The 21,774-nt window shown below is 44.9% G+C and overlaps 1 protein-coding gene across 1 annotated transcript in view; it reads left to right on the forward strand.

Annotated features, from left to right (window-relative positions):
* The window catches only part of LOC139761749 (uncharacterized), a 60,911-nt gene that overhangs the window by 35,168 nt on the left and 3,969 nt on the right, over positions 1-21,774 (forward strand). Inside the window, exons 2-5 of the mRNA XM_071686179.1 lie at positions 2,096-2,230; positions 2,497-2,691; positions 2,968-3,148; positions 14,493-14,946. Coding sequence (XP_071542280.1) covers positions 2,096-2,230; positions 2,497-2,691; positions 2,968-3,148; positions 14,493-14,946 — 965 coding nt within the window. The remainder of the gene's footprint in view (positions 1-2,095; positions 2,231-2,496; positions 2,692-2,967; positions 3,149-14,492; positions 14,947-21,774) is intronic.

Genomic DNA, 21,774 nt, shown 5'->3' on the forward strand with positions numbered 1-21,774 from the left:
TCAAACATCTCATTTCCAGCACATCCACCCTCCTGCGCACAACTCTATCCATAGCCCACGCCTCGCAACGATACAACATTGTTGGAACCACTATTCCTTCAAACATAGCCATTTTTGCTTTCGAAGATAATGTTCTCAACTTCCACAAGGCTCCCAGGATTTTCGCCCCCTCCCCCACCCTATGATTCACTTCCGCTTCCATGGTTCCATTCACTGCCAGATCCACTCCCAGATATCTAAAACACTTTAATTCCTCCAGTATTTCTCCATTCAAACTTACATATATACATATATTTTTTTTTTTTTTTTTTTTTATACTTTGTCGCTGTCTCCCGCGTTTGCGAGGTAGCGCAAGGAAACAGACGAAAGAAATGGCCCAACCCCCCCCATACACATGTACATACACACGTCCACACACGCAAATATACATACCTACACAGCTTTCCATGGTTTACCCCAGACGCTTCACATGCCTTGATTCAATCCACTGACAGCACGTCAACCCCGGTATACCACATCATTCCAATTCACTCTATTCCTTGCCCTCCTTTCACCCTCCTGCATGTTCAGGCCCCGATCACACAAAATCTTTTTCACTCCATCTTTCCACCTCCAATTTGGTCTCCCTCTTCTCCTCGTTCCCTCCACCACCGACACTTATATCCTCTTGGTCAATCTTTCCTCACTCATTCTCTCCATGTGCCCAAACCATTTCAAAACACCCTCTTCTGCTCTTTCAACCACGCTCTTTTTATTTCCACACATCTCTCTTACCCTTACGTTACTTACTCGATCAAACCACCTCACACCACACATTGTCCTCAAACATCTCATTTCCAGCACATCCATCCTCCTGCGCACAACTCTATCCATAGCCCACGCCTCGCAACCATACAACATTGTTGGAACTACTATTCCTTCAAACATACCCATTTTTGCTTTCCGGGATAATGTTCTCGACTTCCACACATTTTTCAAGGCTCCCAAAATTTTCGCCCCCTCCCCCACCCTATGATCCACTTCCGCTTCCATGGTTCCATCCGCTGACAGATCCACTCCCAGATATCTAAAACACTTCACTTCCTCCAGTTTTTCACCATTCAAACTCACCTCCCAATTGACTTGACCCTCAACCCTACTGTACCTAATAACCTTGCTCTTATTCACATTTACTCTTAGCTTTCTTCTTCCACACACTTTACCAAACTCCGTCACCAGCTTCTGCAGTTTCTCACATGAATCCGCCACCAGCGCTGTATCATCAGCGAACAACAACTGACTCACTTCCCAAGCTCTCTCATCCCCAACAGACTTCATACTTGCCCCTCTTTCCAAAACTCTTGCATTTACCTCCCTAACAACCCCATCCATAAACAAATTAAACAACCATGGAGACATCACACACCCCTGCCGCAAACCTACATTCACTGAGAACCAATCACTTTCCTCTCTTCCTACACGTACACATGCCTTACATCCTCGATAAAAACTTTTCACTGCTTCTAACAACTTGCCTCCCACACCATATATTCTTAATACCTTCCACAGAGCATCTCTATCAACTCTATCATATGCCTATATACATATATACATATATATGCCTATATACATATATACACATGCATATTCATACGTGGTCACCTGTATCCATTCATGATGCCACCCCTTCCCACAGGAAACAGCATGAAGGAAAAGAAAAAAGATAGCATATACATACTCTTCTCCTCCTCCACACTCAATAGCTGCCCCTTGCTTCAGCAAGGTAGCAAAATGGAACAGATGAAGGCCACATCTGCTCATGCTCAGTCTCTGGCTGTCGTGTATTTTTTTTCAAACTCGATTGTCATTTCTTGCATTAGGAAGGTAGCCCCATGGATTGGATGAAGGATGGCCATATCTGCTCTCATCTGTTCTCTAGCTGTCATGTGTAATGCATGTTGCACTGAAACCATAGCTCCATATCCACAACTAGGCCCCAGAAAACATTTCATGGTTTATCTTGGACACTACATGCCCTGGTTTGGTCCAGTTATTTATGTGCTAATATTTATAGAAATATCTCTTCCATTATTTCCATGTGTTGTGTCTGGAACAGAGCCAGATGTGCGTGCACAGGACGGGGTCTACAGCAGGTACCTCACATGGCTTCCAGGGGAGGGACGCTATGCTCTCTCTGCCATTGCCAATGATCACCATGGCTCAGCCTCCGTCCTCAGGCCTAGAGACCCAGGTTAGGCAGCCAAGTGCAGTCATACAGGAAATTATTGAATGTAACTGAATTAGGATTACTTGTATATAGGTTTTAACAGTATCTTTCATATACTCATTAATTGTTTTCATTTGCCATAATCAGATTTTGTATAGCTACTAATATGTATCCATGCCTTAACATAATAGTAGTTTGGTCACGTTGTTAGACCGTCATAATAGAAAACAAACTATTCATATTTTGGGAAAATTATACAATACTGATGAGGTGATCCCTGTTGGTGGCAGATGGTCATGTGGTACCAGTAAGCACTGGGCAGTTTTTGGCAGCCAGTGGTGTGCTGGCCCTTACAGTGGCTCGTGTCACTTCGGCCGACCTGACTCCACCCTCACGTGTCACTGACCTGTCTGTGACTTCCATCCATAACAGTACTGTCAACTTGACCTGGTCAGCACCTGGTGGAGATCTAGACCAGGGTTCAGGTGAGTGCACATCATCCCCTGGAGTGTTTGTTAGGTGCTATGTTGTAAGTGTGGTGTACATTCATTGATATAGGTATTCGTTGGTGTTGGCAGAATGAACAAATATCTGTCTTTGTAGACTTCCTATTTGATACAAATGATTAAAAATTTAAGATGCTCATATTTATTTCTTCAGAGAAATAAAACCTTGAATTCATTATTATCTGAAAGATCTTTTATGATCTGAAGAAATGAATGTGCAGCCTTGTGTGTGTCATATGTTGCTGTCATCAACAGCCTGGATGTATGAACTCAAGATGTACACAGAGCGCAGTGCCCTGAGCGAGGAGAAGTTCAACAGCTCTGCCATTGCCGTTTACTGCATAACCCATGACCTGCGAACCCCCACCCAGACCCCTGCCAGCTATGGAACCACCGAGTATTGCCTCACAGAGTTGCCTTTCACCAACCTGAGATGGTGAGTGGTACAGTAATATTCTGGCTCTCCTCATGCTCTGCAGCTTATTGATTAACCTTTTTTTAGAGGATGGTCTCACAGGTCTAGTTACATCTGATCAGGTTAAAGCATTTAACAGTAATATTATTACTGAAGAGACTGGGATGAGAGGTGGTTGTCTTTATATTATTATATTTCTTGTCTTTCATTTTTAAAAAGAGGAAACAGTAAAGTGGGGAGTGCTCATCTTCCTCAAAGGCTCAAGCTGGGGTGTCTGAATGTGTGTGGATGTAACCGATGACAAGAAAGGAGAAGTAGGTAGTATGTTTGAGGAAAGAAACCTGGATGTTCTGGCTCTGAGTGAAACAAAGCTCAAGGGTAAAGGGGAAGAATGTTTTGGAAATGTCTTGAAAGTAAAGTCAGGGGTTGGTGAGAGGACAAGAGCTTAGGAAGGAGTAGCACTACTGAAGCAGGAGTTGTGGTAGTGGGTGATAGAGTGTAAGAAAGTATATTCTAGGTTGATGTAGGTAAAACTGAAAATGGATGGTGAAATATTGGTGCTTATGCACCTGGCTATGAGAAGAAAGATCAATAGAGGCAAGTGTTTTGGGAGCAGCTGAGTGAGTGTGTCAGCAGCTTTGGTGTACGAGACCAGGTATTAGTGATAGATGATTTGAATACAAAGGTGAGTAATGTGGTAGTTGAGGGTATAATTGGTGTGCATATGATATTCAGTGTTGTGAATGGAAATGGTGAAGAGCTTGTGGATTTATGTGCTGAAAAAATACTGGTGATTGGGGCTAACTGGTTTAAAGTGAGAGATATTCACAAGTATACGTATGTGAGTAGGAGAGATGGTTAGCAGACATTATTAGATTACATATGAATTGATAGGCTTGTAAAAGAGAGAATTTTGGATGTTAATGTGCTGAGAAGGGCAGCTAGTGGGATGACTAATCACTGTCTTGTGGAGGTGAAGGTGAAGATTTGTAGAGGTTTTCAAAAAAAAAGGAGAAAATGTTGGGGAGAAGAGAGTGATGAGCATAAGTGAGCATGGAAAGGAGTGTAGAATGTTAAAAGATAAGAGCAAATGAAGGGAAGGGAGTGGGTGAGGAGGAACGGGATGTATTTAGGGAAGCAGTGATATTATGAGCAAGAGATGCATGTGGCATGAGGGAGGTGGGCAGATTGGAATGGGTAGAGAGTGATGAAGTAAGGTTTGATGATATAAAAGGCAGATGTAGGGTGTTTTGGTCTTCAAAATATATGGTGTGGGAGGTAAGCTGATGGGTGTAAGGCATTTGTACGAGTAGGAAAAAAGGAGAGTGATTGGTTCCCAGTGAAGGTCGGTCTGTGGCAGGGATGTGTGATGTCACATTTGTTTATGGATGGGGTGGTTAAGGAGGTAGATGCAAGAATTTTGGAGTGTGGAGCAAATATGCAGTCTGTTGAGGTGGCTGATTCGAGTGAGAAATTACAGAAGTTGGTTACTGAGTTCAGAAAAGTGTGTGAAAGGTGAAGTTGAGAGTTAATGTAAGTATGAGCAAGGTAATAATTTTAGGTTCAGCAAAGTTGAGAGAAAAGTTAGTTGGGATGTAAGTTTGAAGGGATGTAAGTCTGAATGGAGAAAAATTTGAGGAAGTGAAGTATTTTCGATATCAGGGAGTAGGCTTGTTAGCAAATGGAACCATGGAAGTGTCATAGGATGGGGGAGGGGGCAAAGGTTCTGGGAGTGATGAAGAATGTGTGGAAAGAGAGAGTGTTATCCCGGAGAGCAAAAATCTGTATGTTTAAAGGAATGATAGATCCAACAATAATATATGGTTGCGAGGCATGGGCTGTAGATATGGTTGTATGGAGGAGGGTGGATGTCTTTGAAATGAAATGTTTTAGAACAATATGTGGTGTGAGGTGGTTTGATTGAGTAAATAGTGAAAGGGTAAGAGAGATGTTTGGTAATAAAAAGAGTGTGGTTGAGAGAGCAGAAGAGGGTGTGTTAAAATGGTTTGGACTCTTGGAGAGAACGTGAGGAAAGTTTGACAAAAAGGATATATGCGTCAGAAGCTTTAGGAACAAGGAGAAGTGAGAGACCAAATAGGAGGTGGAAGGATGGAAAGAAATAAATTTTGAGTGATTGGGGTCTGAACATGCACAAGGGTAAGAGGCATGCATGGAATAGAGTGAATTAAAATGAAGTGGTATACTGGGGTCAATGTGCTATCAATGGACTGAACTAGGGCATGTGAAACGTCCGGAGTGAACCGTGGAAAGGTGTATAGGGCCTGGATGTGAATAGGGAGCTGTGGTTTTGGTGCATTACACATGAGAGCTAGAGACAGAATGTAAGTGAATGTGGCCTTTTTTCATCTGTTTTCTGGCACTACCTCGCTGATGCAGGGGGTGATGATGCTGTTTCCTGTGGGGCAAGGTGGCTCCGGGAATGGATGAAGGCAAGAAAGTAGGAATTCGTACATGTGTGTATATGTATGTATGTATGTTGATATGTATATGTACCTATATGTGCATGTATGTATATATGTGCGTGTATGAGTGGATGGGTCTTTCTTCATCTGTTTACTGGTGCTACCTTTGTAACAAAGGAAATGGTGATCATGTATGATAAATGGTATATAGATTATATTCATATACCCTGACATTGAAGCAGTCAGAGGAAACCACAAAATGGTCTATGTAGCCTGGATGTTGGGCTCTGATTTTGATGCATTACAAATTACAAGTAGAGAGTCATTGTGAGCCATTACACAGGTAAAGAGTCAATGTGAGCCATTACAGGTAAAGTCACTGTGAGCCATTACAGATAGAGAGTCATTTTGAGCTATTACAGGTAGAAAGTCATTGTGAGCCACTACAGGTAGAGAGTCATTATGAGCCATTGTACTTCTTTTCCCAGCAAAACCTTGCTAGAGCAGGAAATGGTGAACAACATTTGAAAAATACAATATTTTGATACTGAAAGATTTATTGTAGGGGAGAGAATCTTCGTACCTAACTTTATGACAAGTATCTTTGAGCTTTAATATGGGGATATTTCTGCAGCAGAAGGCCACTTCCAGAGTGTCAGCTTGCATGTATATGTCAGTTGCTTAGAGATCAGATGAATGGATATCCTACATGAGGCCTATCCTAGAATATGCTGCACTTAAAGAAGCACAAGGAGCTCATACAGAAGATCCAAAGGAAGGCATCAAAGATGGCCTCAAAATTAAGAGAGCTAAGTAAGCCTTGAGGAGAGTGAAGCATCACCTGATCACAACCTTTAAGTTTTTAAAAGATTCTGACAATGTGGACAGTGTTTAGGCATAAGGATAAAGCAACCAGAGGATATAAGTAATGAAGTAAGAAATTTGTTAAAAAGGATGTATATAAATATTTTATTAGTATAAGAGTGGTTAAATGAAACAGTGACTAAGGTTATTGCAGACAGCATTCTTAAATTTAAGTTTTATGATAGGAGGTAATGTTTAAGATATGGAACCCTACGAGTTTCAAACTATATCCCTATATAGTACAAATAGGTAATCACACACAGGTTATTAGAGTGAGGTAGCAGGTGACATATAGCAATACTCTCTCCCAGTTGTGACAGAAAAAGCTAATCTGACAACCATACACTGGTCACAATGACAACCTTACACTGTTCATGATGACTGCCTTAACCCTACTCTCCTGTCTCAGCCCTGCTACATCACTACCCTAACCCTGCTCCTCTGTCTCAGCTCTGCTACATCATTGTGGTAACCCTGCTTCCCTGTCCCATCTCTGCTACATCACTGCCCTAACCCTGCTCTCCTGTCCTAGCTGTCTTACATCACTGCAGTAACCCTTCTCCTATGTCCCAGCCCTGTTACATCACTGCCATAACCTGGCTTCCTTGTCCCAGCCTGCTACATCACTGCCCTAACCCTGCTCCCTGTCCCAGCCCTGCTACATCACTGCCCTAACCCTGCTTCCCTGTCTCAACTTTCCTATATCACTGCCCTAACCCTGCTTCCTTTTCCCAGCTCTGCTATATCACTGCCTTAATCCTTCTCCCCTGTCCCATCTCTGCTACATCACTGCCCTAGCCCTGTTTCCCTGTTCCAGCTCTGCTACATCACTGCAATAACCCTGCTGCTCTGTCTCATCCCTGCTCCATCACTGCCGAAACCCTCTTCTCCTGTCCCACTCCAGCTACATAACTGCAGTAACTTTGCTGTCCTGTCTTAGCTCTGCTACATCACTGCCCTAACCCTGTTTCCTTGTCCCAGCTCTTCTACTTCACAGCCCTAACCCTTCTTTCCTGTCCCATCTCTGCTACATCACTGCCCTAACCGTGCTCCCCTGTCTCAGCTCTGGTACATCACTGCTGTAACCCAGCTCTCCTGTCTTAACTCTGCTACATCAATGTCCTCACCCTACTTTTCTGTCCCAGCTCTGTTACATCACTGCCCTAACCCTGCTCTGTTGTCCCAGCTCTGCTACATCACTTCGTTAACCTTGCTTTCCTGTCCCAGCTCTGCTACATCACTGCGCTAATCCTACTCTATTGTCCCAATCCTGCTACATCACTGCCCCCACCCTGTTTCCCTCTCCCAGCTCTGCTACATCACTGCCTTAACCCTGTTTCCCTCTCCCAGCTCTGCTACATCACTGCCTTAACCCTGTTTCCCTCTCCCAGCTCTGCTATATCACTGCCCTAACCCTGCTCTTCTGTGCCAGCTCTGCTACATCACTGGCCTAACCCTGTTTCCCTCTCCCAGCTCTGCTACATCACTGCTGTAACCCATTTCGCTTGTCCCAGCTCTGCTATATCACTGCCATATCCCGGCTCCCATGTCCCAGCTCCACTCCATCAATGTCCTAACCCTGTTCTATCCCAGCTCTGCTACATCACTGCTTAACTCTGCTTTTTTGTCCCAGGTCTGCTACATCACTGCCCTAACCCTGCTGTCCTGTCCCAGCTCTGCAACATCACTGCACTAACTCTGCTCCCCTGTCCCAGCTCTGCTACATCATTGCACTAACCCTGCTCCCCTGTCCCAGTTCTGCTACATCGCTGCCCTAACCTTGCTTTTCTGTCCCAGATATGCTACATCATTGCCCTAATCCTGCTCCCCTGTCTCAGCTCTGCTACATCACTGCACTAACCCTGTTTCCCTCTCCCAGCTCTGCTACATCAGTGCCCTAACCCTGCTCCTCTGTCCCAGCTCCTCTACATCACTGTGCTAACCCTACTTTTCTGTCTCAGCTCCGCTACATCACTGTCCTAACCCTGCACTCCTGTCTCAGCACTGCTACATCACTATCCTAACTGTGTTTCCCTGTCCCAGATCTGCTACATTTTTGCCCTAACCCTGCTGTCCTGTCCCAGCTCTTCTACATCACTGCCCTAGCCCTGTTTCCCTGTTCCAGCTCTGCTGTATCACTGCCATAACCTGGCTTCCCTGTCTCAGATCTTCTACATCAGTGTCCTAACCCTGCTTCCCTGTCCCAGCTCTATTACATCACTGTCCTAAGCCAGTTTCCCTGTCCCAGCTCTGCTACACCACTGCCATAACCCAGCTCCCCTGTCCTAGCTCTGCTACATCAATGCCCTATCCCTACTCCCCTATTCCAGCTCTGCTACATCTCTGCCCTAACCTTGCTTCCCTGTCCCAGCTCTGCTACATCACTGCCCTAACCCAGTTTGCCTGTCCCAACCCTGCTGCATCACTGTCCTAACCCTGCTGTCCTGTCCCAGCTCTGCTACATCACTACCTTAATCCTCCTCTCTTGCCCCAGTCCAGCTACATCACTGCCCTAACCCTGCTCGCCTGTCCCTATCTTGCTACATCACCGTCCTAATCCTGCTCCTCTGTGCCAGCTCTGCTACATCACTGCCTTAACCCTGTTTCCCTCTCCCAGCTCTGCTTCAACACTTTTCTAACCCTGCTTTTCTGTCCCAGCTCTGCTACATTGCTGCTGTAACCCTCCTCCCTTGTCCCAGCTCTGTTACATCATTGCCCTAACCCTGCTCCCCTGTCCCAGCTCCTCTACATCACTGTGCTAAACCTACTTTTCTGTCTCAGCTCTGCTACATAACTGCCTTATCCCTGCTCCCCTACCCCAGTTCTACTACATCACTGTCCTAACTCAGTTTCCCGTCCCAGCTCTGCTACATCATTGCCGTAACCTGGCTCCCGTGTCCCAGTTCTGCTACATCAATGTTCTATCCCTGCTCCTGTGTCCCAGCTCTGCTACACTTCTGCCCTAACCTTGCTTCCCTGCCCCACCTCTGCTACATCACTGCCCTAACCTGGTTTGCCTGTCCCAACCCTGCTACATCACTGTCCTAACCCTGTTTGCCTGTCCCAGCTCTACTACATCATGGCCCTGACCCTACCTCTTTGTCCCAGCCCTCCTATATCACTGCCCTAACCCTGCTCCACTGTCCCAACCCTGCTACATCACTGCACTAACCCTGCTCCCCTTTCCCAGCTCTGGTATGTCACTACCATAACCCTGCTGCCCTGTCTCAGCCCTGCTACGTCACTGCTCTAACCTTGCTCCTCTGTCCCAGCCCTCCTTCATCACTGCCCTAAACCTGCTCCCCTGTCCAAGCTCTGCTACATTACTGTCCTAACCCTGCTTCCTTGTCCCAGCTCTGCTACATCACTGCCGTAACCCAGCTTCCCTGTCCCATCTCTGGCACATCACTGTTCTAACCCTGCTCCTTTTTCCCAGCCCTGCTACATCACTGCCCTAACCTGGTTTGCCTGTCCCAACCCTGCTACATCACTGCCCTAACCCTCCTTTTCTGTCCCAACTCTACTACATCACTGTCCTAACCCTGCTACCCTGTCCCAGCTCTGCTACATCACTGCTGTAACCTGGTTTCCCTGTCCCCTCTCTGCTACATCACTGTCCTAAACCTGCTCCCCTGTCCCAGCTCTGCTACATCACTGCCGTAACCTGGCTTCCCTGTCTCAGCTCTGCTACATCACTGCCCTAACCCAGTTTGCCTGTCCCAGCTCTGCTACATCACTGCCCTAACCCAGTTTGCCTGTCCCAACCCTGCTGCATCACTGTCCTAACCCTGCTGTCCTGTCCCAGCTCTGCTACATCACTACCTTAATCCTCCTCTCTTGCCCCAGTCCAGCTACATCACTGCCCTAACCCTCCTTTTCTGTCCCAACTCTACTACATCACTGTCCTAACCCTGCTACCCTGTCCCAGCTCTGCTACATCACTGCTGTAACCTGGTTTCCCTGTCCCCTCTCTGCTACATCACTGTCCTAAACCTGCTCCCCTGTCCCAGCTCTGCTACATCACTGCCGTAACCTGGCTTCCCTGTCTCAGCTCTGCTACATCTCTGCCCTAACCTTGCTTCCCTGTCCCAGCTCTGCTACATCACTGCCCTAACCCAGTTTGCCTGTCCCAACCCTGCTGCATCACTGTCCTAACCCTGCTGTCCTGTCCCAGCTCTGCTACATCACTACCTTAATCCTCCTCTCTTGCCCCAGTCCAGCTACATCACTGCCCTAACCCTGCTCGCCTGTCCCTATCTTGCTACATCACCGTCCTAATCCTGCTCCTCTGTGCCAGCTCTGCTACATCACTGCCTTAACCCTGTTTCCCTCTCCCAGCTCTGCTTCAACACTTTTCTAACCCTGCTTTTCTGTCCCAGCTCTGCTACATTGCTGCTGTAACCCTCCTCCCTTGTCCCAGCTCTGTTACATCATTGCCCTAACCCTGCTCCCCTGTCCCAGCTCCTCTACATCACTGTGCTAAACCTACTTTTCTGTCTCAGCTCTGCTACATAACTGCCTTATCCCTGCTCCCCTACCCCAGTTCTACTACATCACTGTCCTAACTCAGTTTCCCGTCCCAGCTCTGCTACATCATTGCCGTAACCTGGCTCCCGTGTCCCAGTTCTGCTACATCAATGTTCTATCCCTGCTCCTGTGTCCCAGCTCTGCTACACTTCTGCCCTAACCTTGCTTCCCTGCCCCACCTCTGCTACATCACTGCCCTAACCTGGTTTGCCTGTCCCAACCCTGCTACATCACTGTCCTAACCCTGTTTGCCTGTCCCAGCTCTACTACATCATGGCCCTGACCCTACCTCTTTGTCCCAGCCCTCCTATATCACTGCCCTAACCCTGCTCCACTGTCCCAACCCTGCTACATCACTGCACTAACCCTGCTCCCCTTTCCCAGCTCTGGTATGTCACTACCATAACCCTGCTGCCCTGTCTCAGCCCTGCTACGTCACTGCTCTAACCTTGCTCCTCTGTCCCAGCCCTCCTTCATCACTGCCCTAAACCTGCTCCCCTGTCCAAGCTCTGCTACATTACTGTCCTAACCCTGCTTCCTTGTCCCAGCTCTGCTACATCACTGCCGTAACCCAGCTTCCCTGTCCCATCTCTGGCACATCACTGTTCTAACCCTGCTCCTTTTTCCCAGCCCTGCTACATCACTGCCCTAACCTGGTTTGCCTGTCCCAACCCTGCTACATCACTGCCCTAACCCTCCTTTTCTGTCCCAACTCTACTACATCACTGTCCTAACCCTGCTACCCTGTCCCAGCTCTGCTACATCACTGCTGTAACCTGGTTTCCCTGTCCCCTCTCTGCTACATCACTGTCCTAAACCTGCTCCCCTGTCCCAGCTCTGCTACATCACTGCCGTAACCTGGCTTCCCTGTCTCAGCTCTGCTACATCACTGCCCTAACCCAGTTTGCCTGTCCCAGCTCTGCTACATCACTGCCCTAACCCAGTTTGCCTGTCCCAACCCTGCTGCATCACTGTCCTAACCCTGCTGTCCTGTCCCAGCTCTGCTACATCACTACCTTAATCCTCCTCTCTTGCCCCAGTCCAGCTACATCACTGCCCTAACCCTCCTTTTCTGTCCCAACTCTACTACATCACTGTCCTAACCCTGCTACCCTGTCCCAGCTCTGCTACATCACTGCTGTAACCTGGTTTCCCTGTCCCCTCTCTGCTACATCACTGTCCTAAACCTGCTCCCCTGTCCCAGCTCTGCTACATCACTGCCGTAACCTGGCTTCCCTGTCTCAGCTCTGCTACATCTCTGCCCTAACCTTGCTTCCCTGTCCCAGCTCTGCTACATCACTGCCCTAACCCAGTTTGCCTGTCCCAACCCTGCTGCATCACTGTCCTAACCCTGCTGTCCTGTCCCAGCTCTGCTACATCACTACCTTAATCCTCCTCTCTTGCCCCAGTCCAGCTACATCACTGCCCTAACCCTGCTCGCCTGTCCCTATCTTGCTACATCACCGTCCTAATCCTGCTCCTCTGTGCCAGCTCTGCTACATCACTGCCTTAACCCTGTTTCCCTCTCCCAGCTCTGCTTCAACACTTTTCTAACCCTGCTTTTCTGTCCCAGCTCTGCTACATTGCTGCTGTAACCCTCCTCCCTTGTCCCAGCTCTGTTACATCATTGCCCTAACCCTGCTCCCCTGTCCCAGCTCCTCTACATCACTGTGCTAAACCTACTTTTCTGTCTCAGCTCTGCTACATAACTGCCTTATCCCTGCTCCCCTACCCCAGTTCTACTACATCACTGTCCTAACTCAGTTTCCCGTCCCAGCTCTGCTACATCATTGCCGTAACCTGGCTCCCGTGTCCCAGTTCTGCTACATCAATGTTCTATCCCTGCTCCTGTGTCCCAGCTCTGCTACACTTCTGCCCTAACCTTGCTTCCCTGCCCCACCTCTGCTACATCACTGCCCTAACCTGGTTTGCCTGTCCCAACCCTGCTACATCACTGTCCTAACCCTGTTTGCCTGTCCCAGCTCTACTACATCATGGCCCTGACCCTACCTCTTTGTCCCAGCCCTCCTATATCACTGCCCTAACCCTGCTCCACTGTCCCAACCCTGCTACATCACTGCACTAACCCTGCTCCCCTTTCCCAGCTCTGGTATGTCACTACCATAACCCTGCTGCCCTGTCTCAGCCCTGCTACGTCACTGCTCTAACCTTGCTCCTCTGTCCCAGCCCTCCTTCATCACTGCCCTAAACCTGCTCCCCTGTCCAAGCTCTGCTACATTACTGTCCTAACCCTGCTTCCTTGTCCCAGCTCTGCTACATCACTGCCGTAACCCAGCTTCCCTGTCCCATCTCTGGCACATCACTGTTCTAACCCTGCTCCTTTTTCCCAGCCCTGCTACATCACTGCCCTAACCTGGTTTGCCTGTCCCAACCCTGCTACATCACTGCCCTAACCCTCCTTTTCTGTCCCAACTCTACTACATCACTGTCCTAACCCTGCTACCCTGTCCCAGCTCTGCTACATCACTGCTGTAACCTGGTTTCCCTGTCCCCTCTCTGCTACATCACTGTCCTAAACCTGCTCCCCTGTCCCAGCTCTGCTACATCACTGCCGTAACCTGGCTTCCCTGTCTCAGCTCTGCTCCATCACTGCCCTGACCCTCCTCTCCTGTCCCAGCCCTGCTACATCACTGCAATAACCCTGCTCCCTGTTGCAGCTCTGCTACATCATTGTCCCCACCATGCTCTTCTGTCCCAGCTCTGCTACATCACTGCCCTTCCCCTGCTCTTTTGTCCCAGCCCTGCTACATCACTGCCATAACCCTGCTATCCGGTCCCAGCTCTACTGCATCACTGCCCTAACCCAGCTCTGCTACATCACTGACCTAACCCTGGTCCCCTGTCCCAGCTCTGCTACATCACTGCACTAACCCTACTCCCCTGTCCCAGCTCTGCCACATCCTTGCTATATCCCTGCTCTCTTGTCCCAGCTTTTACACATCCTGCTCCCTGAACCACCTTTGACATAACCCTGCTCCCCTTTCTTAGTTCTGCCACTTCTCTGCCCCACTACTACTTTTCTGTTCCTATTCTGCCACATCCCTTCCCAGTGTTGCTTCCTGTACCCAGTTCTGTCCCATTCTTGCCCTCTTCCATACAACCAATTATGTATCTTTTCCTTCTCTACTAACTAATCCCATCCTGCTTCACCTCCAATCTTCATGCTGCCTCCCATTTGTTTTACCATTCTTTTCTTTTTCTCTGATCTCTCTCACATTTCCCTTCATCCTTTCTTGGCTTCTCCTAGCTTCCAGTTGCTCCTACCATTTTTATCTGCACTTCACATTTCTTAACTCTCTCTCTCTCTCTCTCTCTCTCTCTCTCTCTTGTCCTGTATCCTCCCACCTCATTTTTTTTCCTTTACTTTTTTTTCCACTATCTATATTCTTATCTCTTCTGTTAGAGCTTACTTTCCATTCTTTTTATAGTATAATAGTAATTTTCTTTTGAATTACGGCAGGGAAAGGTACCATTGTTACCCTTGTATTAAGAACATATAGATATGAAAGCTCCACCATCCTCCTCCACAGGTATTTTGCCATACGAGCAGTTGACTCCTCTAACAACACAGGCCGCATCTCAAACATTGTCTCAGCCTTTGTGCCAGATCCAGTCACCAATCTGCCTCCTACATTGCCCATTAATGACTCACCCTCCAATGTGCAAACCGTCATTATGTCCACTGTCACTTCAGTAAGCCCGTATGATTCCCAGACTCGAGCAAATGCAACTAACAGGGATTACTCAAAGAATTCTACAAGTGATTGGCGAGTTTGGGTGGCTGTGGGCATTGGGGTAGGTGGTGTAGCAGTTGTGGTGCTAATGTGCTTATGCTGCTGCAAAAGAAGCCAAAATAATGAAGATAAGGACCCTGACCGTCCTGTGTACAAGATCTATGTCAACAATGCATACATTCAGGAGGATGATGGCGAGATCAAGATGGTCAGCAATGGCAAACTGGTAGATGACAAGGAACCCAGCCAGGTGAGAAGGAAGCTACATGACTTCTGTTACTAAATCCTAAATACATAAGTATAAAGAGTAGTACATCAGCTATTGAATAATTTTTTTCTCTGAATAAGTGACATCTTTATCCTCTACAATATTTCCAGCTATCAGGTAGAGTTGTTAAAGCTTTTATGTAAAACTGGTATCTCACATTATTGTTGTTTCTATTACAGAGAAAAGCATAGTTTTTGCTACATTTTTTACATTTTGATTTATTTTCATTTTTCCAACAGTTTTATGAAGATGTATATTCCCTGGTCTTTAAGGGTTAAAAGCTGGTGGTATTGAGTGTCATGAAGATGACCTTTTTCTTGAACCATACCATTTGATCAAATGCATCTTCATTAAATTTAATGGTGCAAAGGATGCAGTGAAAATCAAGTAGTAAAAATGTGTAGTAAAGATGGTCTTAGTGGTGCCATGGATATAGTAAAGATACCATTGGTGTTGAGGGTGTAGTGAAGATGACCATTGAATTGTATTATATAGGTCAGATTAAAGACCATTTGTGTCAAAGGTGCAGTAAAGATGAGGGTAGAGTAAAGATAATGGTATAGTGAAGATAGCCTCCGACTTTAACTGTAAATATGACGAGTGATAACATGAATGGAGACATACTGGATTTGCTTCCAGATATTGGCATTCCAAGTATTGAAGCTTTTCTCCTGAACCTACTTCTTCAACTAATTTCTGTCTTAATCTGCATATTCCATATCTTTTTTCTTCATTTCATATGAAGTCTGTCATATCGCCTGTTCCACATGCCAATCTTAGACATGCATCATGTTTTATCACTTCTAGGCTCTGTATTAGTATTATACTACCTTTCTATTCTTTGCCTCTAAGGAGAGCCATATGAGCAAAGAATACTCCCAGGAGGTTGAAACACTTTTACCTACCAGAATTAGGTGTATCTACCAGGATTTTACCCTCTTCAGTTACCACAATATCTAAGGGGCTGGACTGTTTTACAGAACCTCAGTGCATTTTGGTTTTTGTGGTATGCAGGATCTTTATTCACATTGTTTACCAAGTGTAGCTTTGGTTCTCTTCAGTAAGCAGGAACTTAGCTTTTGGTGTTAGCCAAGTTCAACAGATTATTGAGTAAACTGTAGTGGAATCTTGGCTTCCATTTTATGATTGAATGTAGTGTATGTTTAGTATGTTTTGGATGTCATAAAGCCTTGACTTTTATTAAGCAATGGTACAATGCAGCCTTGGTCAAGAAATTTTAGGATTTTTGTACAGATCACTGTTTTTAGTTGAAGGTCCGTAGACTTGCAAGTCCTATTGAACCCAATGTGAAAATTCATTTCCATGGTGTAGTGAGGTTAATGAGAACCTTGAGATAAAATTTCTCTTCCCTCTGGTGGAAAACCCTGGTTACTAAGTGGGAGTGAGTTGTTTGGAATCATTGTGCAGAGATAACTTGATACTTTGGTATTAGTAAAAGAATTTTCATCCTCTGTGGTAAAAGGTTAAGAATATCCAATAGTGGGAGTATCATTAAGTACGGAGAGCATTGTCTATGATTAGGAGGCTATTTTTCCTTCAATTAGCCAGAGTCATCTGTGACTTTTTGTGTCTGTTGTGCTTTGACTTTTTTTTTTACAACTTTTTCATATTCTTCTACCTCTTGGAAACTGAAATTCTTTGTGGTGATTTTTAGTTCTCTTTAGAGTTTATGATAATATGGGTTATTTCTTTTTCATTGCATGTAAGATTTTATACCAGGCAGCATTTAGTTAGTAATAGCAATTACTTTTTCCCTTCTTTGTGGTTCCGACAGCACTTGGAAAGCTGGCCACATCTTCCAACCGGGATCACACATGATGTTTAAGATGAGGAAAGGATAATTGAGTATATATAATGTCATCAATGTTGCCATAAAGGGCCATAAGAGATACTGGATTGGTGTTTGCAATGTTAGAGAGACAGATGGTGCCCAGAACACAGATCAGTTGTACATGCATTGGCAGTGTAGTTTTCTTATTGGTGTATGAGATTATGAATGTTGGAGTAGAGTTTAACCCATAACAGTGCAGCTTCACAGAATTTATCCTTTACTCAGGGGAAATATCTAAAAGTTGTGTCTCCTTTCACAGGGGGATATGTGAACGAAGGTTGCTCGTTTGAATTAGGGGTAAGCTTTCTTTTTCTGATTTGGTTAGTGGCTGATTATGAGGTAGTTTAGGTGGAAAGGGTCTAGTGATGTAGCGAAGAATTATGCGATGAGCATACTGGTGAGATTGACCTGGAAATATTTTTTTTACTGTGCAGATGTCGAATGGCTATAGTTGCTAATCAGCCAGTGATTGTGCTGAATACCATGTTTTGTGAAGGTTGCAATTTTGTTTTAACTTTTAACAACAAGGATGACCAGGCATAGGATGCAAAGTTTATAGGGGGAACCAGATGATTTGTTTCTCATGGATTCTAAAGGATCCTTTACCTTGTCCAAAAATCATGCTGGTAAGTGCTCTGAGGGCCCTGGTTTGTTCATGGATATTGTGTTGATGCTTTTAGTAAGGAAAGTAGATGTCTTGTAAGTCATATGTGATGCCCAGTATCGCTGAAATTCCATTGTATGAATGTCTTTTGAGTTGTATGTGATACCCAGCATGGTTGAAGTTTTAATGTGTAGATGTCTTTTGGGTCACGTGTGATACCCAGTATGGTTAAAGTGCTATTGTGTGAAATGTCTTGTGGGTTGTATATGATACCCAGTATGGCTGAAGTTCTGTTGCATGAAATTTCTTGTTGAGTCATATGTGATACCTGGTGTGGATGAAGTTCTATTGTGTGAAATGTTTTGTGAGCCATGTGATATCCAGCTTGGCTGGAGTTCTGTTGTGTGTAATTTCACGAGTCATATGTGATACCCAGTGTGACTGAAATGTAAATTTACTTTTGCATTTAAATCATCCATCAATAACACATGATCTATTGCATCAAAACTCCTGACACACTCACTCAGCTGTTCCCAAAACACTTGCCTTTCATCATCTTTCTTCTCGTAACCAGGTTCATAAGCACTAATAATCACTCGTCTCTGGCAGTCCACTTTCATTTTCACCCACTATTAGCCTAAAGCTCACTTCCTTACAATCTTTCACTCATACCAACAATTCCTGCTTCAACAGTAATGTCACCTCCTCCTCAGCTCTTGCCCTCTTTCTAACACCTGATTTTACCCCCAAAGACATTCCCAAACCATTCTTCCACTTTACCCTTAAGCTTTGTATCACTCAGAATAAGAACATCCAGGTTCATTTCCTCAAACATACTACCTAAATATCCTTCTCATCCTGGTTACATCTACATGCATGACACCCCTAGCCTGAGCCTTTGTGGAGGATAAGCACTTACCACTTCGCTCCTGTTCTATCTTTTAGGAAATGAAAAACATGAGTGGGATGGTTCCAGCCCCCCAAACCCCAATCCTGTCCCTCTTAGTTATCTTCTAAGCCAACCTAGCCCCGCCCAAACTTAAACCTAACAATGTAAAACAACCCAACCTACCCTAACCATACCAGACCTTAACTAAACTTTGGATCTGATTTTATTAGAATATAGATTTAATAACTTCAGTTTAGGTTAAGTTACCATGAATTAAATTAAGTTACAGAAATTAGATTAGGTTGGATTTGGTAACATTCACTTAGGTTAGTTTAGATTAGATTAGACTGGATGAGATTAGACAGATTAGAATAGAAATGATTTAATTTGGTAAAGTTAGGGTTAGTAAAGTTACCACATCTGCTTCACTGTCCTCATTTGAGTCACTCATTTTATCAGATTCTGAGCCATCAGTATTTTTATTATCAGTTTGTTGATCCTCTCTGTAAAGAGTGCAGTCATATACATCACTATCTTGTGATTAGGGACAAGGGGTATTATAAGGTGAATGGAATTGTAACTAGTTTGTAGAGTTGTGCTGAAAAAGGAATGGTGATTAGGAATACCTGGTTTAAAAAGAGGGATATGCATAGGTATATGAGAGTGACTAGAAGGATGATAGCTAGCATTATTGGATTACATACTAATTGACAGACATGCAAAAGAGTGCTCTGGGCCTAAACATGCAGGAGGCTGAAAGGTGAGCATGTGATAGAGTGAATCAGAGCAAAATGGTATACAGGGGTTGAAGTGCTGCCAGTAGATGAAACTCGGGCTTATGAAGCAGCCACAGGAAAAAGAGAAGGATCTGTGGGGCCTTGTTGTGGATAGGGGGCTGTGGTTTCAATGCATTACATATGGCAGCAAGGTAATGGATGTGAACAAATGAGGCCTTTTCTTCATCTGTCCCCAGTGCTGCTTAACTAATGCCATTTCCCCCATTAGTGAGGTAACGTATTTATAGATGAAGAAAGGCCTCATTTGCTCACATCCATTCTCTAGCTGTCATATGTAATGCACCAAAACCACAGCTCTCTTTCCACAACCAAGCCCCAAAGACCTCTCCTTAGTTCCCTCAGCTGCTTCATATGCCGTGATTTGATCCATTAACAGCACGATTCCTCTTATATACTACATTGCTCCAATTCACTTTATCCCGTGCACATTTTTCACCCTCCTACATGTTCAGACCCCATGCACTAAATTTTTTTTTACTCAAACCTTCCTTCCCAATCTGGTACCTCCTCTTCTCCTTGTGACCTCCTCTTTCAACACACATCCTTTTTGTCAACCTCTCCTCACTCCTTCTCTTTATGTGTCCAAACCATTTCAGCACACCCAATTCTTGTCTCCTAACCACACTTTTCATATAACTGCTCCTCTCTGATTCTATTATTACTTTCAAGACCAAACCACCTCACACCAAATTGTCCTCAAACATTTAATTTCCAACACATCCACCCTCTTCTGCATATCCTCATCTGTAGTCCATGCCTCCTTACAATTCAGACCACTAAACTTTCAAGCACCCATTTTCACCCTCCCAGATAACATCTTCAACACATTCCTCAGCGCTCCCAGAAACTTCGTCCACTCACCCACCCAATAATTCACTTCCACATCCTTGATTTCATTTGCTACCATGTCCACTCCCACCGATCTACAACACTTCACTTCCTCCATATTTTCTCTAGTCAGATTCATTCTCCAATTAACCTGTCCTTCAACCCTGATGAGCATAATAAACCTGCTTTTATTCACATTAATCTCATATTCTTTCTTTCACACACTTTCCCAAATTCATATACCAACTTTTGCAGTTTCTCACTTGTATCTGCAGCCAGTACTGTGTCATCAGTAAATAACAATCATTTCCCAGGCCCCCACATCCCCTACAGACTGCACACTCGCCCCTCTCTCCGAGAACCTTTCATTTCCCTCCATAAACAAATTGAATAGCCATGGTAACGTCACACACCCCTACTACAGACTAACCTTCAACTAGAACCACTCACCTTCCTCTCTATGTACTTATACATGTGCTTTATACTCTTGAAAAATACTTCTCTCCAGCAGCTTTCCTCCCACAACATTTCATAAGACGTTCCACAAGGCATCTTTATCAACCCTCTCATATAATTCCACCATATTGATAGATGCCATATACAAATCCATCTGTTTTTCTAAATATTTCTCACACATTCTTTAAAACAAACACCTGATTCACACATCCTCTACCACTTCTGAAACCACACTGCTCCTCCCCAGTCTGACGCTCTGTACATGCCTTCACCCTCTAAATCAGTACCCTCTCATACAACTTACCCGGTGCACTCAACAAACTTGTTCCTATATAGTTTGAACACTCACCTTTATCCCCCTTGCCTTTATACACTGGTATTATACATGCATTCTGCCAGTCACTCATGTACCTCATCATGATCTGTACATTCAGTGAAAATCCTAACTTGCCAGTCAACAACAAAGTCACCCCCTTTGTTAATGTATTCAACCACAGTACCATGCACCCTAGCCGCCTTGCCACATTTCATCGTACATGAGGCTTTCAGCACCTCTTTTCTCTTCACCAAATCACTCTCCATGACTTTCTTACTTTGCATACCTCCCATACCCAAACACCCTACATCTGCCTCTGAATCAATAGACACATTCAATAGTCCTTCAAAATACTCCATCTCCTCCTAATCTCATCACTAACTGTTATCACTTCCCAATTTGCCCCTTCGCCAAAATTTCCATTTGTTTTCATATTTTTATTAGACTTAACCTTTTTCCAAAACATCATCTTATTCTCCCAAGGGTTTACAGAAACTCATTTGCCCTCTTTTTCAACCCTGCACCTTTCTCTTGACCTCCTGCCACTTTGTTTTGTACATCCGATCATTTACACTCCTTGTATCACCCATACAACTCTCTTTTTTTCTTTCACCAGCAACTTCACTTTTTCATCCCTCTCTTACTATGCTTTCTCACATGTCCACCTCCCACCTTTTGCATTTCACACACTTCTCTTGCACGTGCCAGTTCTTCCTTAATTACCTTCCTTTCTTCGTCCACTTTACTTTCACCTTTTGCCATTCTGCTCTCAGTCTCTCATGGTATTTCTTCACTCACATCTCTTTTTTAAGTTCACTTACTTTCACCACTTTCCTCTCACCTATAGCGTTTCCTTCTTTTTTTTGTAAACCTCTACAAATCTTCACCCTTACCTCCAGTAGGTAATAATCAGACATGTTTGTTTACTGTTTCCCATGTTTAAAGAGGTAGAATAGAAATATGGACTCCTTTGGAGTAATAAAACTGTACTCTCAAATGTTGTAAAGTCTTGCCAAAGTTGAGCTTTTCCTTTTAGTATAACCTCTTGCCTGCAGAGCTCAGTAGCTT

This window comes from Panulirus ornatus, chromosome 41 (genome assembly GCF_036320965.1).
Source record: "Panulirus ornatus isolate Po-2019 chromosome 41, ASM3632096v1, whole genome shotgun sequence".
In the NCBI taxonomy this organism is placed as follows: domain Eukaryota; kingdom Metazoa; phylum Arthropoda; class Malacostraca; order Decapoda; family Palinuridae; genus Panulirus; species Panulirus ornatus.